Here is a 20,082-nt window from a genome sequence, read left to right on the forward strand (position 1 = left end):
AAAATGTTTGCATTTACACTCTTCGTGCAAGTGTCATATTAGGTGCCATCTCTGACACGGTAAGGTACTGGGATACGTCTCCACTGACGGAGGCGCTCCCATGGCTGGTCGTAGGTGCACCACAGTAACCATGCTTTATAAATTACGAACCTCTATAGGGCGCTTTCGGCGTGTTTTTTGCCAAAGGAAAAGCGCCCTACGAAGCTCACTCAGCACGGAGAGCGACACGACCGTTCTTAGGCCTAACCACTTTCACAAGTTCACTGTTCGAAAGCGGACTACAGACGGCGGTGTGTTTGTTGGCATCAATGCATCTGATAGGCGAAGAATGTCTGGGGCTGGGCAATTCCTCGACCAAAGCCTCAACAAGTGTGCGTGCTCCTCGGTTTTACGGTTGGTCACTTCCGCAACTAGGTACGCACTTACAGCCATTACGAGAGTGGCTTGGCTTGGCTTGACTTGGCCTGACTGCCTGGCGACAAAAGAAAATTGGCTTGGTGGGCTAGCTAAGTTGGATGCAATTCGAGACTCGCGGAGCCGAAAATTACAGATGCATTCATTACGCGAGGGAAAAAAAAAGTCCAAATATTGGTCCCCATTGTGGGGGGTGCGTTCAATATCCCAGTAAATGAGGTACTATTATGTCAGTCAGAACCGAATAGTAGTTCAGTATCGTCTTGCATTGGAGTGCTGAGCTTTTGCTACATTTTCTATGTCTTGTTCGTCGCAATGCTACAAAACAGGCTGTCGACAACCTGACATTCAGAGTCCACAAGAATGAATGCTTCGGTCTGCTCGGAGTCAACGGCGCCGGAAAGACGACGACCTTCAGGATGCTCACTGGAGACCTGCCCATGTCGTCCGGCAATGCGTACATTGGCTCTGCCGACCTGCAACATCAACTGAAAAAGGTGGGGGGCCTCTGTTGTTCGGCAACCTTATCTATTGTTTCTGATGTCGGCACAGAGGGGTGATTTCATGGAACTACAGTGCAATCCACTTATAATGATACCGGATATAACAATGTACTGCTTATAACAATCAGTTTCTAGAGTTTCCAGACTAGAAACACTCAGTTTCTAGTTCACATAAACCGATAACCGGTTATAACGATTGAATTTTCGTGTTTTCTTATTATCGTTATGTGTGGATCGCTCTGTACAGTATAACCCTGTTACAACGGATCTCGTTACAGCAGACATTTGCTTACAACCTGCTGATTTGCGGAGTTTAATTGGTCTCTCAATCTATACCGTTGAGCCAACTTTGCTTATTACAGATTCTGTTACAGTAAAACCTCACTAATTCGGATCTCGTGGGACCGTCAAAAATGTCAGAATTATCCTAAAGTCGAAATATCGAAAGGACATAGAAAACTGCGGGAAAATGTTTCCCTGTGACATACCTTTATTTTGAGAAGAAATATGTTATTACCGCCTGCTTTCTGAACGACACTTGGGCGGACACGGCAACTTTCCTTAGCGCGGTCAAGTGCTCCACCGCACTTGCACTGTCGGAGCTACGCATCCCGTGCGCGAACAATATAGCGCAGCAAGGCCTCTTCTAGTTTCGGGTGCACCACCTTCCAAGGCCGCTTTCTTTTCGCGTTGAACTTCTCACTCTCGAAAGCCCGTAGGATATCAACCTCAATTTTCACGTATGTGGCCAAACTGCTTCTCTTGACGTCGTAACTTTCCATCACTTGTCGAGAGACGCCGTCCTTCAAGGCCCTCAGTATCTCCACTTTCGTCGCTAAATTCGTAGCCTAGTACAGCTGCAACGGGAAACGAGTAGCACAACTGACCAATAATCGGAGTGGCGAAATCGCGACACCCGGTGCTATTTTTCCCGAGCGCGCCGATAGCGTGAGTGCCAGTCACGTTGCATTTTTCAACGCGGGGGTCGCCGGTGAAATATTGAGGGATAAGATAGCTGTTAAAATGGCGGGCTTTAGGATCCCCGCGTTGAGGCATAAAATGTGACTGTCACTCTCGCTATCGGCAGGCTCGGGAACAATAGCCCCGCGTGTCGCGATTTCGCCATTCCAATCGTCGATCACTTGTGCTACCCTTTTTCCGTTGCAGCAATGCTTCTCCCGCTTCCATGCCAGGAGAGTAACGCGTTGAAGCATGGCAAACCAGAGGCAAAACTGGTGCGAAACATGGAGAACTGGAAGAGCAAAGAACTCTGGGAAAACCGGAAAAACCATGTGTGCTCCTCGGATGGATAGCGATCATACCCTTTGGAATGGACAGTAGCTAGCGCCACGTACCGAATTCGTCCGAATTAACCATAGTGCGCTGCGTTCCCTCCGAATTAATGAGCGTTTGCTGCAATTGACTAATGCATACGTTTGACGGGACCGGATCGGCAGTTCAAATTATATAAATTTCCGAATTAGGGGGGGGTTGAATTAATAAGGTTTTACTGTACAACATACGTTGGGATATTGGACTGATTTGGGAAACTTGTGTACAGATTTTGTTGCAACGTGCAGTCGTATGTAACAGACTATATATTTTAGAGTTTGTAAGTAGTTCACTATTAAATTGTTGCGGGCTCTTCGACGGCTGTTGTTATTTCGGACATTACGCGGCTTTGATGCGGTAGCAATGGCGTTAATTTTGTGAACTGCTGTCATTGCACTCGGCGCCTTCCGAGCTTCGCAGGACCCAAAGTGCACAGTGACGACGACCGTCGGTACAGCACAATAACAAATCGCCATTTTTCAAAGTTCACAAGTTTCAATAAACCAGTCCTTTTCTAATATCCCTTTAGATTTATTTAGTCAGTCTCGCCAGTTAGAACAGACTCCAGTCAAAATCCGCGTCAAAATCTGTGCATCCAACTCTCTTCCGTTGGATCACACCATGGTGGTGGCGCTTTGGGTGCACCTCCAGTCGGGGGATGTTGGCGGAAGTTGCCGCGCAGGACGGGGCATTTCTGTGTCGTTTTGGACGAAGCCAGACTAAAACCTGCCTTCTCGTCAAAACGCCGCGACTGGTGGTTGTGCCAAAAGTATCGGGAAGGTGGGAACGTCAGTTTTCAGATGTTTTTTGCCTTCTTGGTTCGTCCGAGAACATGGATAGGTGCCATGAAGAGGGAAAACCAAACACCCTCAAACCATGTATGCTTGTGCGGGAAACACTTTGGGTCGAAGTCGCGGATACTTGGGGTCGTCAGACTTATTTGTTTTGTTCCAATATGAACGCTGGAAAGCCGTAAAAATGTCTGGACCATCACGGACCACGTTCAGTGTGTCTTCATATTCAACCTGTTGTCTGCTGTTTCAAACCCGTCTGCTTGTTCAAACTGCCGTCTGCTCGTTCTAACGACAGCGACCTGTAGACCAAACGTATACTCGTTAATTGTGATGAGAAGTAATGTGCAGGCCTAAGAGACTTTTAAGATCGAAGGCTGTTTGGTGTAAGCAGGCTCGGTATAAACAGAAGATACAAATCATGTTGAACATTGTTACCAGCAGCCATCACCGAAATGTTATGCCTGATTTACTTGGTCTGCCTCTGCTTGCGATATTCAGTATTGATGTCGAGCATTGGAACTACCATTCACGCTTTTGCAGCCTAAGCAATGTCTCGATTAAGAATACCGAGTAGAATCATCGTGTGAATTATGCTTTAGCTTCCATTCTGTGGCGTTCGTGCAGAAAGAATCGCTGCACGTCACACTATTTATGCAAAGTTTTCCAGTGTAAGGAGCCTTGTTAATTTTGCTTAGGCCACTAAAGTAGTAAGACATTGCTAGGAAGACATTGCATCAACAATTCTAATGCGAAAAATAGCACAAGGTCTCTCACTGACGCAAACAACATCACATTCTAATAATTTGTTGATGCGGGACAGTGTGCTTTTCGACCACACCCATCGCGCATGCGGAGCACCGGTAGCATGCTGCAAAGTATGCTCTGGTTTGTTTGTAAACACGTGTTGGTGTATAGTAAGATCATCCACATTTTGCATACCCTCTCTACAACAGTCCGAAATCTTCATCGCTAGCTAGGTCTCTTAAAACAAGTTTATACTTATCACCCAATTAGCTCTTGAGTACGAGTTAACTGTTAAGGGACAGTTGAGTTTCCTTGTCCAGGGTTACTTTTAGTAGAAATGCGTCAGAACTCGTGCTTCTCCTCTTTTAATGAAAATACCATGCTTAGAGGTTGTAAGATAATATACTAAAGATGTAGGTTTTTACGCTTCAAGACAAGCTTAAAGACAAAACGGCGGTACAATTCCTTGGTTGCTGGAGTCAATGCAATTTACGTCGAGGTTACAAAGTTGGGGTTACAAAGCTACGTATCTAGGCTTCATGGGTTCTACGACAACAGTCAAACACCCTCGCTAATTGCCGTTTGTTCGTCTTTCCACCAGCGTGGTGCGTCAATTGAATAGGGAGGCCAGCTCTCGTAAGGTTCTAGAACCTACGAGGTTCAAGAAGATCCGTGTGAACTGTGCGGAGTATTTACACATGATCCATCCGAATTAGCTGCAAGCGGGAATCATTTGCATTTGAGCTGACGAAAGTTCACTAACAGACATTTCGGCATGTAGCGTTTAACCAGTGACGAGAGCCCGTCGGACTTAAAAAACTATTACTTTTTTTTTTTTTAAATCACTCTTTTTTTATTTTTTCAGTTCCAGTCGATGATCGGCTACTGCCCGCAGTTTGACGCTCAAATCGATAAGCTGACCGGTCGAGAGACGCTCGAGATGTTTGCCCTCATCCGAGGGGTCCCGAGGCAGCACTTGTCCAACGTCGTCAACTACATGATTTCCCTGGCAGACCTCGAACAGCACGCGGACAAGCCAACCGAGGCCTACAGGTAAGCCTGCGAGCTTTCTAAACCACATTTGGTCAACACCGTAACTTCGATGCACACTAAAACGCGCATCTTTTCCTATTGGCCTCCGTCTTTGGTGTGTTCGAAAGCGCTACTTCTTGAGAACATCACTTAAAGGGCAACTCTGATCAAATTTCGATGTTGAGAAAACAATGCAGTCAGTGGCATACCAACTTGTTTTTGAGTGAGGGGGGGGCAAACCAGACTACTCCTCCCCCCCCCTCCTCCAGGGCCGGGGGGTGGTGCCCTTGGTATCCCTTGAGATCCACCAGCCAGTGTTTGCCCTGCCCTGTGGCAGCTGTTTAAGGAGGGGCAAAATACATGTCTTGCTCCCCCACTCTGAGAACTGGGGGGCAAGCGCCCCCCTTGCCCCCCTGGTTGGTACGCCCATGAATGCGGTCTTATGTCGTATCATCTAGAAAGCCTATACGTAAAACATTCCGGTGCTATTCTGCCTAAAAGCTTAATAAACCGGCCAATGAATTTGGAGCGGCTCCACGGTCACCAAAATCCACCCAACCGCACGGAGCAGTGCGGTCAACGCCGCTGTATGGACACAGCCAACACTGCAGAGAACGTCAACAACTGGAAGAATTGTTTCGTTCGTTTCTTACTTTTCGAGGCGCGAAGTGCGAGGGCGAGAGAGAAAAGAGAAAGTGTGCGGCGCTGTCCGCCGCTTTTGTTGACGACATGGCAGACGTCTCCGTACCACGCGATGTCCAGTAGTTGACGAGCAGGACCAATGTTGCCTGCCGCATGCAAGGTTTCGGTTTCACTTTGTGATATTCGTTTAAATGAGGTTTGCAAGAAAATGGCTTAACTTCTCGGAAAACTAATGACATAGAACCGTTTATTAGTAGCTTTGACATGACAATCCTCTGCAATCTCAGAATTTTTGGAAATGACCAGAGTTGGCACTTTAAAGGGAAGCTGAAGGGGTTCTGTATTTGACTAGAAACACTAAAATCAACTTCATTTGGCCTCCAAGATGATGAATATCGAAATTATTTTTAATTTGGTGCACGGAGGCTGCAGAAAATCATTTTTAAAATACTGTTGAAGCCCCTCCTTCCTGGATCGTTACGCTATAAAAGGAGTTTTTGGAATCGCGCATCTTCAGCGCTTACCAAAGCTATGTATGCACACTGTTGCTATTTTCAAAAAAGTTGGAGAAAGACGTCACGACTGGTGTCAGTGCGGAAGTATATACCTGGCAAGCTTGCAATTGCACACGCTGCCCACTCGAGCGACACATGCTTGGCGGCCGAAAGATCCTTTAACAATGTAACAGCTGGTCGGAGTTGTTTTTTTTGTTTTCTCGAATTACTCTAAAGCTCACCTCTAACTCGTTTCTTTTTTTTCAAGAACCTCTTTTGCTTCCTTTTAAGGCCAGTACCCACATTTGCATTTGTGCACATGTTTCGTGTCCATGAAAGGATTACAAGTCTATCTAACAAAAGATGCCGGGGTACAATAGCCCGTTGCAACCTAAGAATGTACGGCGAGGGTAAGACGGGTCGGGGAGGAGGAAGCAGAGGGAACGCTAAAGAGATAAGGAGGTTTCTCCCTCTCTTCTCCAGCGTTCCGTCTGCTTCCTCCTCCCCGGCCCGTCTTACCCTCGCCCTACATTCTTAAGTTGCAACGGATTATATAATGTGTTCTCTTGTCATAAGCAGGCAAGGAAATGCAACTCACTGAAGCACGGTCAAATGCCATTGTGTGAACCAGCCTTAATATTTTTGACTTTATGAACTGCCATTTGCTTGTATACTCGCTGATTGTGGCACACCGCCGTTTATTCCTCTTGTTACCAGCGGGGGCAGCCGGAGGAAGCTTTCCATAGCAATGGCGCTCATCGGCAATCCTCCCGTGGTGTTCCTGGACGAGCCCACGGCAGGGGTGGATCCCGCGGCGAGGAGGAAGATCTGGCAGGGCCTGGACGACGTGCAGAAACTGATGGGCGCCGCGGTCATTCTCACCAGTCACAGGTAATTACTGCCGGCGTTAAAGTTGTTCGCTCTCAGGCCTTGGTTGAGCTTGTTGCTGCATTTTCTTGTCATCCTGGTCTCGTTAATTCTCGTTAACTTTATCTCTCTGCTACTGGAAGCTTGGGAGGTTCTTACCATGCCATGTGTGACTGTAGTTGACACTTTTAGTGTCCTGAGCCATGAATCTAGCTATCATTTGGGCATCATTTATGCATGTTTAATAAGAACATTTTGCATACTATAAGGGAAATTTGCATGTGCAGAATTTACTATGTAGCTTCACACCGATGTGTATGGGGATAGGGAAAGTAGTCGTTTAGGTGTTCTTTTTCTTCCTTAATTTCTGCAGGCGTGGAGAAGGCCCAGCACATTGACCCTTGCTTTTTTACTGACGATTAACTTCGAAGGTTTTCTAACATTTGTATGAGCTTCTAACACATTGAGAGCTCTGTCATTAATGTTAGCATGGTACATGGGCAGAAAGCTTTCAATTTCTCGTCGTCCCTCTCAAAGCTTTCAATTTCTCGTCGTCCCTCCCCTCCTCCCCCACCGCCCAAATACAGCTTGTCCCCAAAATAGTTGTTGTCTCATTTTAATAAAAAAAAATAAGCCAGACATCGCCGGGCGCTCAGTCTCTGCCGAAATGTACCACTGGCGGTCGGGACCTGATGCCAGAGTTTCAGGACAAATCGTGATCTGAACCAATTGCTGTGAAGATTTTCTGGAAATTTTAATTTGGGAAAATGGTGGCCGTCCGAACCCATGAGCACATGGGGCTGAATGGCACAAACCATAAGGAATGTGCCCCATTTTCCCATTGGAAGGTTTAAAAAATTCCAATGCTTTAATTGGAAAATTTTATGTCTTCAAGCACCATGGGTGATTTAAGGGTTTTCGACGTCGCTTCGCAAGTTCCTTGTTGGAACCACACCGTTAGATCCCGAGAAATAGCTATCCTAAAATCAATAGCAAATCGGATGAAAATAAGGAAGAAGCTAACTTTTGGTGTGCCAAAAAAAAAAAAAAAAAAAAATGAAAGATGTTTACAACTCCCTGTATTGCCGAATTAGAGCGCAGCTCTTGAGGAAGAGGAGAGGAGGGTACTGAGGGAAGGGTATACCCCTCCTCATCTGTACACTCCCCTCCTCCTCTCCTCCTCTCGTGCTCCTCCCCTCGTCCTCTGCTCCTCCTACTCGCCTCCTTTCCTCCTCCTCGTGCTTCTCTCTTCGGGTATTTCGCTATTGCGATATACCGTGCTAAACAATCTGAGTAGGATATATATATATATATTGTGGTATTTTCGCTCACCACTTGTCCGGAGAATGGAAATATAGTTCTTACATCTAAAAGCTCCACTCTATCTAAGTTATGCCGGTGCCAGGAAACAGGACAACAGGATCGATGCGGGAGAACGAGACAGCGTTAGGGTCAACGCTTTGACGAAGCACGTCATACTCTCGATGTCATCCTACTTGCTGTCGGCTCTGTCGAAGACTGCTCGGCGTTTTTGATTTCCTCAGCCTTAGTCTTGAGCGTGCTCCCCTGATATGGCACAGCAGAACAGCGAGTGGACGCCCCTCTATTGTGGAGTTCCTGCATGACTGGTATGAGGTTCTTTGTCGTGCACGAAATATTTGGTGAGTGCCGTAGGCGAGAGATACAGAGCTACCACGAGCAAGCCGTTCTCGACCTTGCCAACACACAATGTACCAACTTTGTCTGATGTGCCACAAAGATTGATGGGTACAGCACAGACCCGTACCCATGTAGATGGACACTTGGACGAGTTCACCACGTTTTCATATGTGCCTCCCTGTGATTTATGAATGGTGGTATCACTTGCCTATACAGTGGGTAGCTGACTTCTCTCCTCCTCCTCTCCTACTCCCTCCTCACCTCCTCCTCTTCCTTCTCCTCCTTCATTGAGCTCTGTATTTTCTTTTGGAGGAGGAGGAGGGAAGAGAAGGAGAGGGGGGAAGAAATGTCCCATGATGGCAACACGCGAGACCCTCGTGACGTCACGGTGACGTCATTATGGGAACCGTCCCATAATGCAACGCGCGGGTCACGAGTGAGACCCACGCATTGCATCATGGGACGTTTTTCATAATGCAACGCACGGTTACGCCGACAGCGACACCGCTCAAGCCGGAAAGGGGCACCTAAGAGCTGCACTCTAAAAGAAAGCTGAAAAAAAAACGCTAGTTCTAGATTTTATGACCCTCGAAACATGTGACCGCAGAAAGGGGTGACGAACCAAAGACGACTGTCCTTGCCAGTCGGCAACGTTTGCCTATCTCCCGTTGCAGTTACGTAATGCCCTTCCTTTGCCGAGGTCACCATTGGCCAGGGCCCTACAATTTCTAGAACCTTTCGGCGTTTCAGAAGAGAATAGCAAATCACGCCAAAAATAGGGGGCGGGCAACCTTTCGGGGTTGGGGCATCTCTCAGGATATTACGGCATATTCATTTTCACTAATAGGTAATTATTTTTCTAATTAGTACGTTAGTTTGCAATCCCCTCCCCCCTTCTCCATAGTTGGCACCTATGTCATGGTACACCATTTGCCTCCCATCTTTCGTAATGTGATTTATTGATTACCTATTGATTACCACCAGGTCTCAGCTGCCTTGGTGGCTTCGAGGCAAAGTGCCACCCTACAGATCTGCAGTTGGTGCATTCGAATCCCAGTCGGGGTTCCCGCAATCTGTCCAAATTCATCCTTAGTCTTCCATTGGGGTGTACCAGATGCCCTTGGTTGGTTTGACACGCCCCAATTTGATCCATTGCCAGCTCTCGAAATGTTGGAAAAAAATTGTCTTGGGGAGGATTTTGAATGCATCTCGCTACATGCACGTCTTTTTGTTCTTTTATTGAAGAAGGGCTACTAATGTTTGTTAACCCTATTCCAGCATGGAGGAGTGCGAGGCACTCTGCCAGCGGATATCCATCATGGTGAACGGGTCGTTCCGCTGCATGGGGTCCACCCAGCACCTCAAGTCCAAGTTTGGACAAGGGTTCACGGTGCTGGTGAAGCTGCGTCACGACCAGGCCGTCGCTGCCACTGCGTCGGCCGTTGCAGACGTTTGTAACGCCATGGAGGATGCTTTCGGCGGTTACTGTCAACTCCGAGATTCTCACCAGGTGGGCCGATCCTTTTAAGAGATTAGCAGTGCTCTAGCTATTGTTGCTTGAGGAACCAGTTACTGGTTACCATGGCAAGCTTCCCTTCCTTGTATGCTTTTAACGAGAGAATTCACTACATTATTAATATTGTTCCTTGTTTCCAATGTATACAGTATAACTAGGGTTCTTCGTTTTCGGGTTTTACATTTCCTTTAATTTGGGGGGTAAAGATCGGCTGCTATTTGTTCAAGGTGATAATCGTGGAGAAGTCTGGTGTTTTGTGAAACCATTCAGAAATTCTGGATTTTTTTCGGGTTAAATTTACGAATGTAAAAATTAATACATTGTGTTTTTTTGCTTTTTTTTTACATCGGGGGATAAAAAGTACGGCCATGTTTTAACCCAGTAATCGGGGGAAAATTAAGGTTTTCTAGCAAATACTCTGAAATTCGGCCTCTGTTTAGAAATTAATAAGATAAACAATAATGACAGTAGATAGCTTTGATCACTTCTAGGATACAAAGCATTTTATTCGCAAAAGCTGGTCATCAATGTTTTACACATTCTTCTTGTTAACGTTGGTTAGGTGGTTTTGGAATTCTGGGAGAAATCGGGTTTAACCCGTTTTTCCAGCAACATGTTCAGGTGTAAAAATCGGGTAAAGTGGAGTTTTGCCCAAAAACGAAGGACCCTAAGTATAACCTCATTACAACAGTTCTGGTCGCAGCAGACATTCCGTTGTAAAAGTCTAGTTAGTCTTCCCGTTCATGCCATTGAGCGAACTTCCCTTATTGCAGATTCTGCTATAACATTTGTTTGTATATACAGTGTAGACCGCATATAACGTATGTCGCGGGAGTCGCGAAAATCCGCACTATAAGCGGTACCGCGCTATAACCAAAACATCAATTTTTCAGGCCAAAATACATGCCATGAGACAACCTACCTTTGTAAAAGAATTTATTTTATGTTAGATGAAAAATAAAGCTCAGTTTGAGAAAAGTCTTTATTTCACCAGACTAGTACACATCTCTCTCAAGTGTGTCACACATTTTGAAAGAAATAAGCGGCTTTTGCCCGGCGCAGCCTTTTAACGGCGTCACGGGTTGCGGACGGACGTTGCGAGCGTTCAGGATTGCTAACCCTAATCACTTTTCTCCGGAGATGAAAACGAGTGAAAATTCGCATCCTTCATACGGTACGCGCCAGAAAAATACCTTGAACTTGAGCACAGGCATGAAATGCTCCAAATAAGAAATCCGGGCGATGTTCGAAAACACAAATGCTTAGAAAGCACCACTTTAGCCGAAGTAAACAAACACGACGCCACGGGCGTTTCTGCCGCCTTTGAGAGCGTTGCCACATCGCCGCACGAGTAGGTGGATCTTCCCTTCTAGTACGTGCTGGGTTATCATAGCGACACACAACGAAAATTCACTGTCAAGGATAGCGTTTTTACGCGGAACGATGAGATGAACGCCACAACCGACGCCATGTTTGCGGACAGAAGCCGCCGGCCCGCGATTGGCATGCAACGCGCGCGAACACTTCTCGACCTGCGATTGGTCTGTCGTTTCGGTTGTTTGTTTCCAACGCAGCAGAGGGACGCACGCACATGAACGACACGTGCGTGCGTCCTTCTGTCGCTATGGCAAATGAAGCCTCTCTCTTCGCTTCTCCGAGCAACCTCCTTGCCCCGCGAGTGCCGTTTGCGGCTCGCGCCGTTTTCTAGTGTCGCACAGGGAAGCGTGCTCGCTGCTCCGGTCGTCGGCGCGGTCGGCGGGCTGTGCCAGAAACCGCACTATAACCGGTATTTCCCTTCGCGCGCCTGCATTTTAAGCGGTATGTAATTACATGGAGTTCTATGGGAGGCGAACCGGTGGTTTAAAAAAACCGCGTTATACCCGGTCCTGCACTATAAGCGGTTACGTTGTAAGTGGTCTATACTGTACAGGGCTTTTATTAGGGAGTTTGTAAGTAGTTTGCCATTTTTCTCATCGCTGGCTCTTCGGCAGCAGTTGTCATTTTGGAGATCAGACGGCTTTGGTTTGATTGTAGTGGCATCCATTTTGCGAACCGGTGTCATCGCGCACGGCACATCGCAAAACTTGTACGACCCAAAGCTCGCAGCGACGACGGTCTTCGGCACGGCCCAACGAATAAATCGCCACCTTTCAATGTTCTCAAGTGTCGACCAGCCGTTTCTTCCCCACTATCCGTCCACGTTTCGTCAATCTCACCGGTCGGAGCAGACCCCGGTCACAATCCATGTCAAAGTCTGCAGTGAGAGCATCTGCATACTGCTTACTCCTTTTTATTACAGACCAAAATCTTTTATCGCTATCAAGGTCTATTATAAATTTTGTACAGTGGGATCTCGGTAATTTGAACCCGAGGGGGGCCAGAAATTTGTTTGAATTATGCGAAGTTTGAATTGCCGGGAGTTTGAATTATGTAATGCGATTCCACTGTACTGTGCCGATAAATTCCAAAACAAGATGTCAATGCATTGTCGGAGGTGGGGAAGTTCACGCTTGAGGCAGGACGGCCGAAGTTCCTCCCCGGCGTTTATACTTTTTCGGCGCCCCTAGCATACTCGTCTTCGAATTTCACCGGTTTTTGGATGTGGTGTATGTCGTCGCTCATTTCTGGTCTCTCCCGCCCTTTTTGAACAGACGCTGCTGCATTTCCACGTGACGGACCTCAGCATCAAGTGGAGCGACCTCTTCGAGACCATGGAGGAAATGAAGCAGCGTCTCCGGTTTGAAGACTACATCGTCAGCGACACGACGCTGGAACAAATTTTCCTGGCCTTTGCCCGGGCGCAGCGCGACGCAGAAGACAACTCCGGCACGATGCGCGTCAGTGCCTGAGGTGCAAGGAAAGGCATCGTCAGCCTGCTGTCGAGTGAGTCAAATGTTATGTACGTAACGTTTATACTTAAAGGGACACTGACAAAGTATTTATGCTCGCCGAGGTATTTAGTTGTACGTGACATATGACAGCCCAATTACCCGGAACAGAGTTTGCGGCTCGAAATTCGGTTTCTTTCCGCCCGAACTCCACCGATCGAGAACTGGCCGGTTTGAGTCGAGCTCACTCTCTTTTCTGTGGTCACGAGCCGTTTTCTAAGGTTTCGACGCGACCACCAAATTTAATCAAAGTCGTAGGTCATTCAAGGCACACAGTCAATACTAAAAATAGGAAAAAAAATATGAAACCCATTTTTTCTGGCTTCTAAAAAGCTGCAAATACGTTGATTGAAAAAAAAAAAAGGTTGCACAGACAACCTGAAGCATTCTGTGCCTTCACTGCATAATTCTCAACATGGCGTCGTTTCGCGTTTCGTGGGACTAGCGGGTGGTAGCAGACGATGGGCGTGGGACCTCTACTTCAGAACTGTTGTTCACGGTACCGGCGAATTCTGTCTTCCTTCGAAAGAGAAATTTTGGACCGACCAAAAAAATTGATATTCATCCCGTACGACACGCCCGACCAGCAAGCCGATTGCACAAAGACGTCGCCGAGCCGTCGTTCCTTCTCGTGGCTGAAGACATTGCTCGCTCAAACGTCAAGCACGAAGTGCGTACTTCGAGTTGAATACGCACGCGTACGGTTTTTTTACTTGATGCGAACGTGGCTAATGCGCGGTGCTGCCCGACTTCAAGCTGGGAGTGCATGTACTGGAGGGAAATCGGCAGCAAACTTTCCGACATGCTGACGACCGTATGCATTACTATGAACAAAAGAATTCCTTCAGTAGCTCAGTGGAAAGATGTCCGCTTCTCGTGCAGTGAGCACGGGCTCAACCAATAGTGTGAGCGTACCATTTTTTTTTTTCAAACATTTTGCTATGTTTACATTTCTTTTTTTTACAATCATCACTGAAAAAAAAAAAATTGTTGTGGACGATACGTTGCTGGTACCGAATGGTGTGGAATTCCATTTTTGACATTTTTGCCACACAATGCCACTTTCAGATGTGTGGCAGCTCTTCACACAACATCTTGGGAGTATTCTTTTCGGAGCCAATCACGGGAATTCCCCAAGGGCACTCACTACTAATTGCCAACACTTAAATGTACAAAACAACTCAGCTTGCAGTACAGAACAGCAAGCGGAACAGACGTAATAGCAAAGGAATCACACAGCGAACAGATCCCGAACGCATTTCGTCTGCTGCACCCGGAAGAAGAGAAAAACAGAAGAACAATCGCACGGTCGGATGTAGCCACGTGACTTCCGCCACTCACTCTCTTCTTTCCACTTCTCCGTGCGGTACATGGCTTTCGGTTTCAGTTTCGAGCAGTTGTGTTTTCAGGCTTTATTAAAACAATATGTGACTTTGTAGAAAAATATTAATTGGGTAGTATTCCGACACCAGCAAAAAAATTAAAAACATTTTTGAGGGAGTGTCAGTGTCCCTTTAAACGGGGAAGTATGTTATGTGAATACGGCGGAACCCTGTTTATACGACTTCCACGGGACCACGCGAAAACATCATATAATCTGCGAGTCGTGCGATTAAGAAAATTTACATTTTGGGAGTTTTACGGGTCAAACTAACAAAGGGTATCAAGTGTGTTCCGGCGGTAGACTATAGATTAATTTGGACTGCCTGGGGATCTTTTGGTGTGCAGCTGAAATGTCAGTTGAGCGGCGGCTTCTCCACAATAAGCTTCCGTCGGATTGTGGGTAGCTCGGCCAGGACTCGAACTTGCCGACCAGGGATTCGTAGGCTGGCACGAGTTAGGAAAAACAATGATTACTACTGTTTAGAGTGTGGGCGGGCTGCAAGGGCAAGAAACTAAAGGCAGACGTTTGCTCATTCGGTTAGTCGGAGGAATGCAGAGCTTTCAAAGTGAGGTGGTCATAATGCCAATCACGAGCCAAACAGGATTAAACTGAATTTGAGATTGAGCGCCTGAAACAGTGAAGAGCTCTATCAATGTTGCGTTTTGGGTACAACTGAAAAACGGACCTTTCTTTTTCAGACAATCCTCAAGAGAGTTGGTGCAGCTTCCATTGTGACATTGTGTGTCTTATGAGTTTGGTTGCCCCATGGTGCCGCTTGCAAGCTCAACTGTCCCGCCTTGTGAACTGCCAGTGTTGCCGTCCGTGACAGCTGCTTCGTAGAACAAGGAAGAATGCCCGAGATAGGTAATTTTCAAGGAAGAAACGGAACATTGGGTTTTGTCGTTACTCGTAAGTTATTTTCGTGGACCTCGAATAATAGGATCAAAGTTTGGTGGCCTAGCCGCGACTACTTACGGTGGTGCGGGCACAATGCAATCTTGAGTGTTTACAACTGTCACAAGTTGAAACTTCCTTGGAGTATGTTCAGTCTCTAGGTAACATGCTAAGAGACAATGTTATGCATTCCTTTAGTAAGGCAGTGTTAATTGCTGTATTTTGCACAACTGGAAGAAATTATGGGGGAAAGATGTTCCCAGAAGAAATAGTTTTTATAATGTACTTACCTCTTCAGTTCAGTACAGCGCCTGGTCCACGATGAACAAACAACAAGTGAACTTCAGAGATGTAAAGGTGTGGAGATTTTAAGCATTAGAACTTTGTGCTTCTTGGTTCGTTGTGACTGGCGTTCATGGTAGGCGGTTGCATAAGAAGCACTTCAGCGCCGCTTTGTTGCAGTGCTTTGTGTTGGGAATTCCGGCCAAGTGAGACTCGAATGCCTTTTAACTTTGTATCATATATACCATGCATATATATTTAGTACTCTTTTTTTAATGTATTCTTATTCAAAAAGTTATTGTATGAATATATTAAAATTAATCTACAATGATTTTACAGTGCAATCCACTTATAACGATAACAAGAAAAACTGAAATTTTAATTGTTATAACCAATTATCGTTGTATCTGGACTAGAATCTGATCATTTCTAGACTTCAAACTCTAGAAACTGATCGTTATAAGCAATACATCGTTATATATGGTATCGTTATAAATGGATCACACTGTAAAAGGTAACAGTCCAAATTTACACCTATGTCTATTGATGTTTTATTAAACTCGCTGTATATTTTTACGGCGAGGTTCATTATTGTTCAGATAAATTCTGAAATCTTCAGAGATTAAGTACCGGTTTTGATCAAGTTAACTGTGGTTCAAACTGCATGATGGGGTCAAAGAATTGTAGTGCCTTGGCTGTCAAGTTTAAAGACACTACACTGCTTAAATTTTTTTTTCATTCATTTTAGTTTTTGTTTTTATTTATTCTTTAAAAAATATGAAAGTATGCACGTCATGGAGATTAAAAGGTTTCTTTGCAAGCCGGAAGGTGGGTTGTACTGAGACAGTTTGGCGGTATGCTGTGACGTGTGTGCCATGTCTCATATTTCCCATTTCTATAAGACTTTTTATAACCTACTAGTCATGTTAAACTTTCTTTTTAATTGGTGTCTTTGTATTCATTGCTGATACATCTGTATTTTGTCATTGTTTCAAGGGGCAATTGTGATATTTTCAGCCTCATGCTTTGTGCTAAAGCGGTGGTGTATTAGCGAGCAATGTCGTCATTAAAAAAAATCATGTTAAGGATTAAAGTTTCTGTCCATTCGTGCTTCATCGGGTTTACATGGTTCACTATACCATGGTTCTCAAATGTTTTGTCCCCGAAGAGCCCCTCTCTGGCTTGCTCCACTTCTTCAGCATTCATAGTGGGAAGATATATATCCCCTTCCCTTTCCTGCAATTTGTTTACTAGAAATTCCCAAAATGTCCTGGGGGCGGGGGGCAAGGAAGGGGAAGGAAGGTCCCCCTCAACCCCTTCTGTTTTGACACCACTCTTTGCAAGGTGCAGTTTACTGAGTTACGAGAAGATATGAAAGCTACTGGGGAGTAGGCAATGAGTAAAGGAAAGCTTGCTTAGGTGCACACCAATCAATCTGAACGTTGTTTTGCGTGCTAGTGAATAGGAATGTTATGCTGGAATATCCCCACCTGAATTACTTGATCCCTTAGCTTGAAGCGGTCCGAAACCCCGCAGCCCTCTGCATTTGGTCTATGATATTGTGCAGGTAGTATCTCTGCAACAAAAGCGAGCTTAAATTTATCTGCCCTCGAAGCATGCCGCAAATAGCGCGCATTTGCTTCCTCTAGAAACATTATCACTGGCATCGCACTGTCACGAATTCATTTCCACGTAGTATTCCCGCACGGTCGTCCCATCGCCTCAACAATTAACTCTCGTAATTTTCAACACATATTTGCCTTCATTAACAGAAATACCAACTCATTCTGGAACGGTCTTCCAGGATCAGTCGTTTTAATTACTGATCTCATGTGTTTTAAAACTTCACTTCGCTTGGATAGTGTATTTTTTTAAATAAATGAATATATATATATAAATACCCAATTAAAAAAATATCATTATAAAGACGGTCAGTCTAAAAATCCATACTCAACGGTTTTAGGGAACTTAGAACACACAATAAACAATCAAAAATAGAGAAAAAAAAATGTTTAAGTTAAATTATTTTTGAATTTGGTTCATCGCTTGTATTAAAAATATTGCAAACATTCCGTTTTAAAGCACAAACCTAAAAGGTGTACGGTCTAAAATTATATACTTTACGCCTATATTTAACTTTTAACTAAGACACCAAACTAGCAAGGTTTGAATGAAGTATTAATTTCTAAAAGGTAGAAAAATATTTTAACCTTGTCCCAATACAACCCCATCGCTCCTAGTCTCTCGTTGGGTAGGTGCCTTTTGGTCCCAAGGAGCACGACTCAAGATGGTCTTCTTGAACAAAAAAATGTTTAGTAAAATTTTTCTGAAAACATAATTCCTCATGAATTTTCTAGATTTGTTCTTTTGTGAACTTTTAAATCAATTAATTTTCTAGATTTGTCCTTTTTTGCATTTTTAAATCAATCAATGTTTTTTTGTTTTTTTTTTTAATCAAGAACAGTTTTATTTTCATAAAAGTCTATGAGTATAAGGTCGACTACTGAGGCCCAATCCCCCTCAGTGTTGGCTCTCTCATTTCGCTTATTAAAGGTACAAAAGTATTATTAAAATAGCCCAAAACATAACTTGAGAATCTTGGGCAAGATCAGTAAATATATTTGGTTCCATGAATAAATTAAGCTTCCCTAAAAACCCAAATAAAAAATTGTATGGCAAATTGCTATACTCTGTTCACCCTTAATTAAAGGGGCCCTGCAATCATATTTAAGCGTCCACCTTTTTTGCGGTTTCAGCGTCTCTTGGGGTTCGGGCAAGCCAGCGGGCACGGAGAGAGTAGGGAGTTTTAGTAGACCGTGTTTCCCGCTCCGCTAGCCCTCCGCTTCGAAGAAACCGCCACTGCGCCTGCGCGCCGATGGCCTTGGCTGTAGAGTTCCGGGTAGCGGACGGGCTTAGCGGAGCGGGAAACACGGTCTACTAAAACTCGCTAGTAGATATCAGTAGGCGTCATATTTTAACCGGACGATGCGGAAACCGCCTCCACCTACGGGGGCGACTCGCTGTACGGAAAGCGCGCAAAATGTGACGTCTTTGGTCCTGGGCTTACTATTGGTCAGAGCCTCTAAAAGCTTCTTTTTAGTCAAAATACAAAATATAAGTGGCGCGAACCGTTTCAGTTATGTATAAAAGTAGCTTTTGCGCAGTATTTGAGATCAGAAAAAAAAACAAATGCAGTTTATAAAGTACGGAAACAAGAAATGACCCGTCGACATACCCGCTACCAAGCGGTGGAAAAGGCGGCGCATACTAGAAAGGTGTAGTGGGATCAGGCACCGACAAGCCTCTCTGATCCTCAAGAGGCGAAAGAAGTAGCTCAGACGCTCTTCCGTGACCCTTTTAACGGTGTTCAAAACTTTCCCCCTTTACTTCTAACTTAATTACCTAGTTCTTTTATTTATTTATTTCACCATTCTGTACAACCTATACATGTTGCAAGAGTACACAAATCGGTGTTGTAAGCACACTAGTTTTTTCGGTGCTTGATCCCACTACACCTTTCTAGTATGCGCCGCCTTTTCCACCGCTTGGTGACGGGAATGTTGACCGGTCATATCTTGTTTCCGTACTTTATAAACTGCATTTGTTTCTTTTCTGATCAAAAATACGGAACAAAAACTACTTTTATACATAACTGAAACGGCTCGCGCCAGCTATATTTTGTATTTCGACTAAAAAAAGCTTTTAGCGGCTCTGACCAGTAGTAAGCCCAGGACCAAAGACGTCACATTTCATGCGCTTTCGGCACCGCGGGTCGCCCCCGTAGGTGGAGGAGGTTTCCGCGTCGTGCGGTTAAAGGGGCCCTGCAATGACTTTTTTACTAATTTTTAATTTGCACCGAACCTGAGCGCACTGAACGTAGTAACTTAGTGAAACTTTTCTTTTGTCAAAATTCCCTTTATTTTAAAAGTTATAGGCAAATTAAAATCACAAAAACAAGCAAAAAATAACCTCCCTCATGACGTCCTTGGTTGCTTGAGAGTGGCCGTGAACTAGAGGAGAAGTGGTGAGCTCATCGAGCGCTAACGGCTGCCGCACTCCGAGTCGACGGCGCGAGATGGCGCCATTGGAGCATGTTCTGGATAGGCTGCATGCAGTGGTCAGCCAGAGCGGCTCATATTGCATTTGCTGCGCGATTAAATACTAATTCGGCATGACACTTCATTGGCCACAAACGAGAGCAAACACGGGGTAAAGATCAGTTCAGAACGCGAGCCACTTCGCGCTGCCATACCGCCAAAGGTCTAAATCGCCAGCCAAGCCCGCGCCGAGAGCCTTGGGAACGCTCGGAACCGGTCGGATCCCCGAGCCGGTGTACGACCGCAGCGCCGCCGCGTACATCCGGGATCTTTCCGTGTCGGTGTCGGCCACTGATTTCTATGACAATTGCTGGATCGCGCTTCCCCGCTTGTTCGCTGCAGCGCAAGTGAAGCCACCGGACTTCACTCGCTTGGGATACGATTTGCCGTTTTTGCTAGCCTTTGCTGCGGTTTTCCAGCGTGCTGTAGACGCGTTTTCTACTCGTTCGTCGTCATTCGCCGAAGAAGTTTTTTGAAGACTCTGTGTATTGTTGAGACTTGCCGTTGTGAACACGTGGAAAATTTTACGAAAGTGCAGTG

The 20,082-nt window shown here is 45.5% G+C and overlaps 1 protein-coding gene across 1 annotated transcript in view; it reads left to right on the plus strand.

Moving 5' to 3' along the window:
- LOC8028106 (phospholipid-transporting ATPase ABCA3) overlaps nt 1-16,538 on the plus strand; it is a 71,767-nt gene extending 55,229 nt beyond the window's left edge. The window contains 6 exon segments of the mRNA XM_040205420.3: nt 744-911; nt 4,653-4,840; nt 6,673-6,846; nt 9,760-9,991; nt 12,649-12,880; nt 14,968-16,538. Coding sequence (XP_040061354.3) covers nt 744-911; nt 4,653-4,840; nt 6,673-6,846; nt 9,760-9,991; nt 12,649-12,846 — 960 coding nt within the window. The 3' untranslated portion in view covers nt 12,847-12,880; nt 14,968-16,538.
- Nucleotides 16,539-20,082: the final 3,544 nt, after the last annotated feature.

Source organism: Ixodes scapularis, unplaced genomic scaffold (genome assembly GCF_016920785.2).
Source record: "Ixodes scapularis isolate PalLabHiFi unplaced genomic scaffold, ASM1692078v2 PGA_scaffold4__175_contigs__length_147842914, whole genome shotgun sequence".
NCBI lineage: Eukaryota > Metazoa > Arthropoda > Arachnida > Ixodida > Ixodidae > Ixodes > Ixodes scapularis.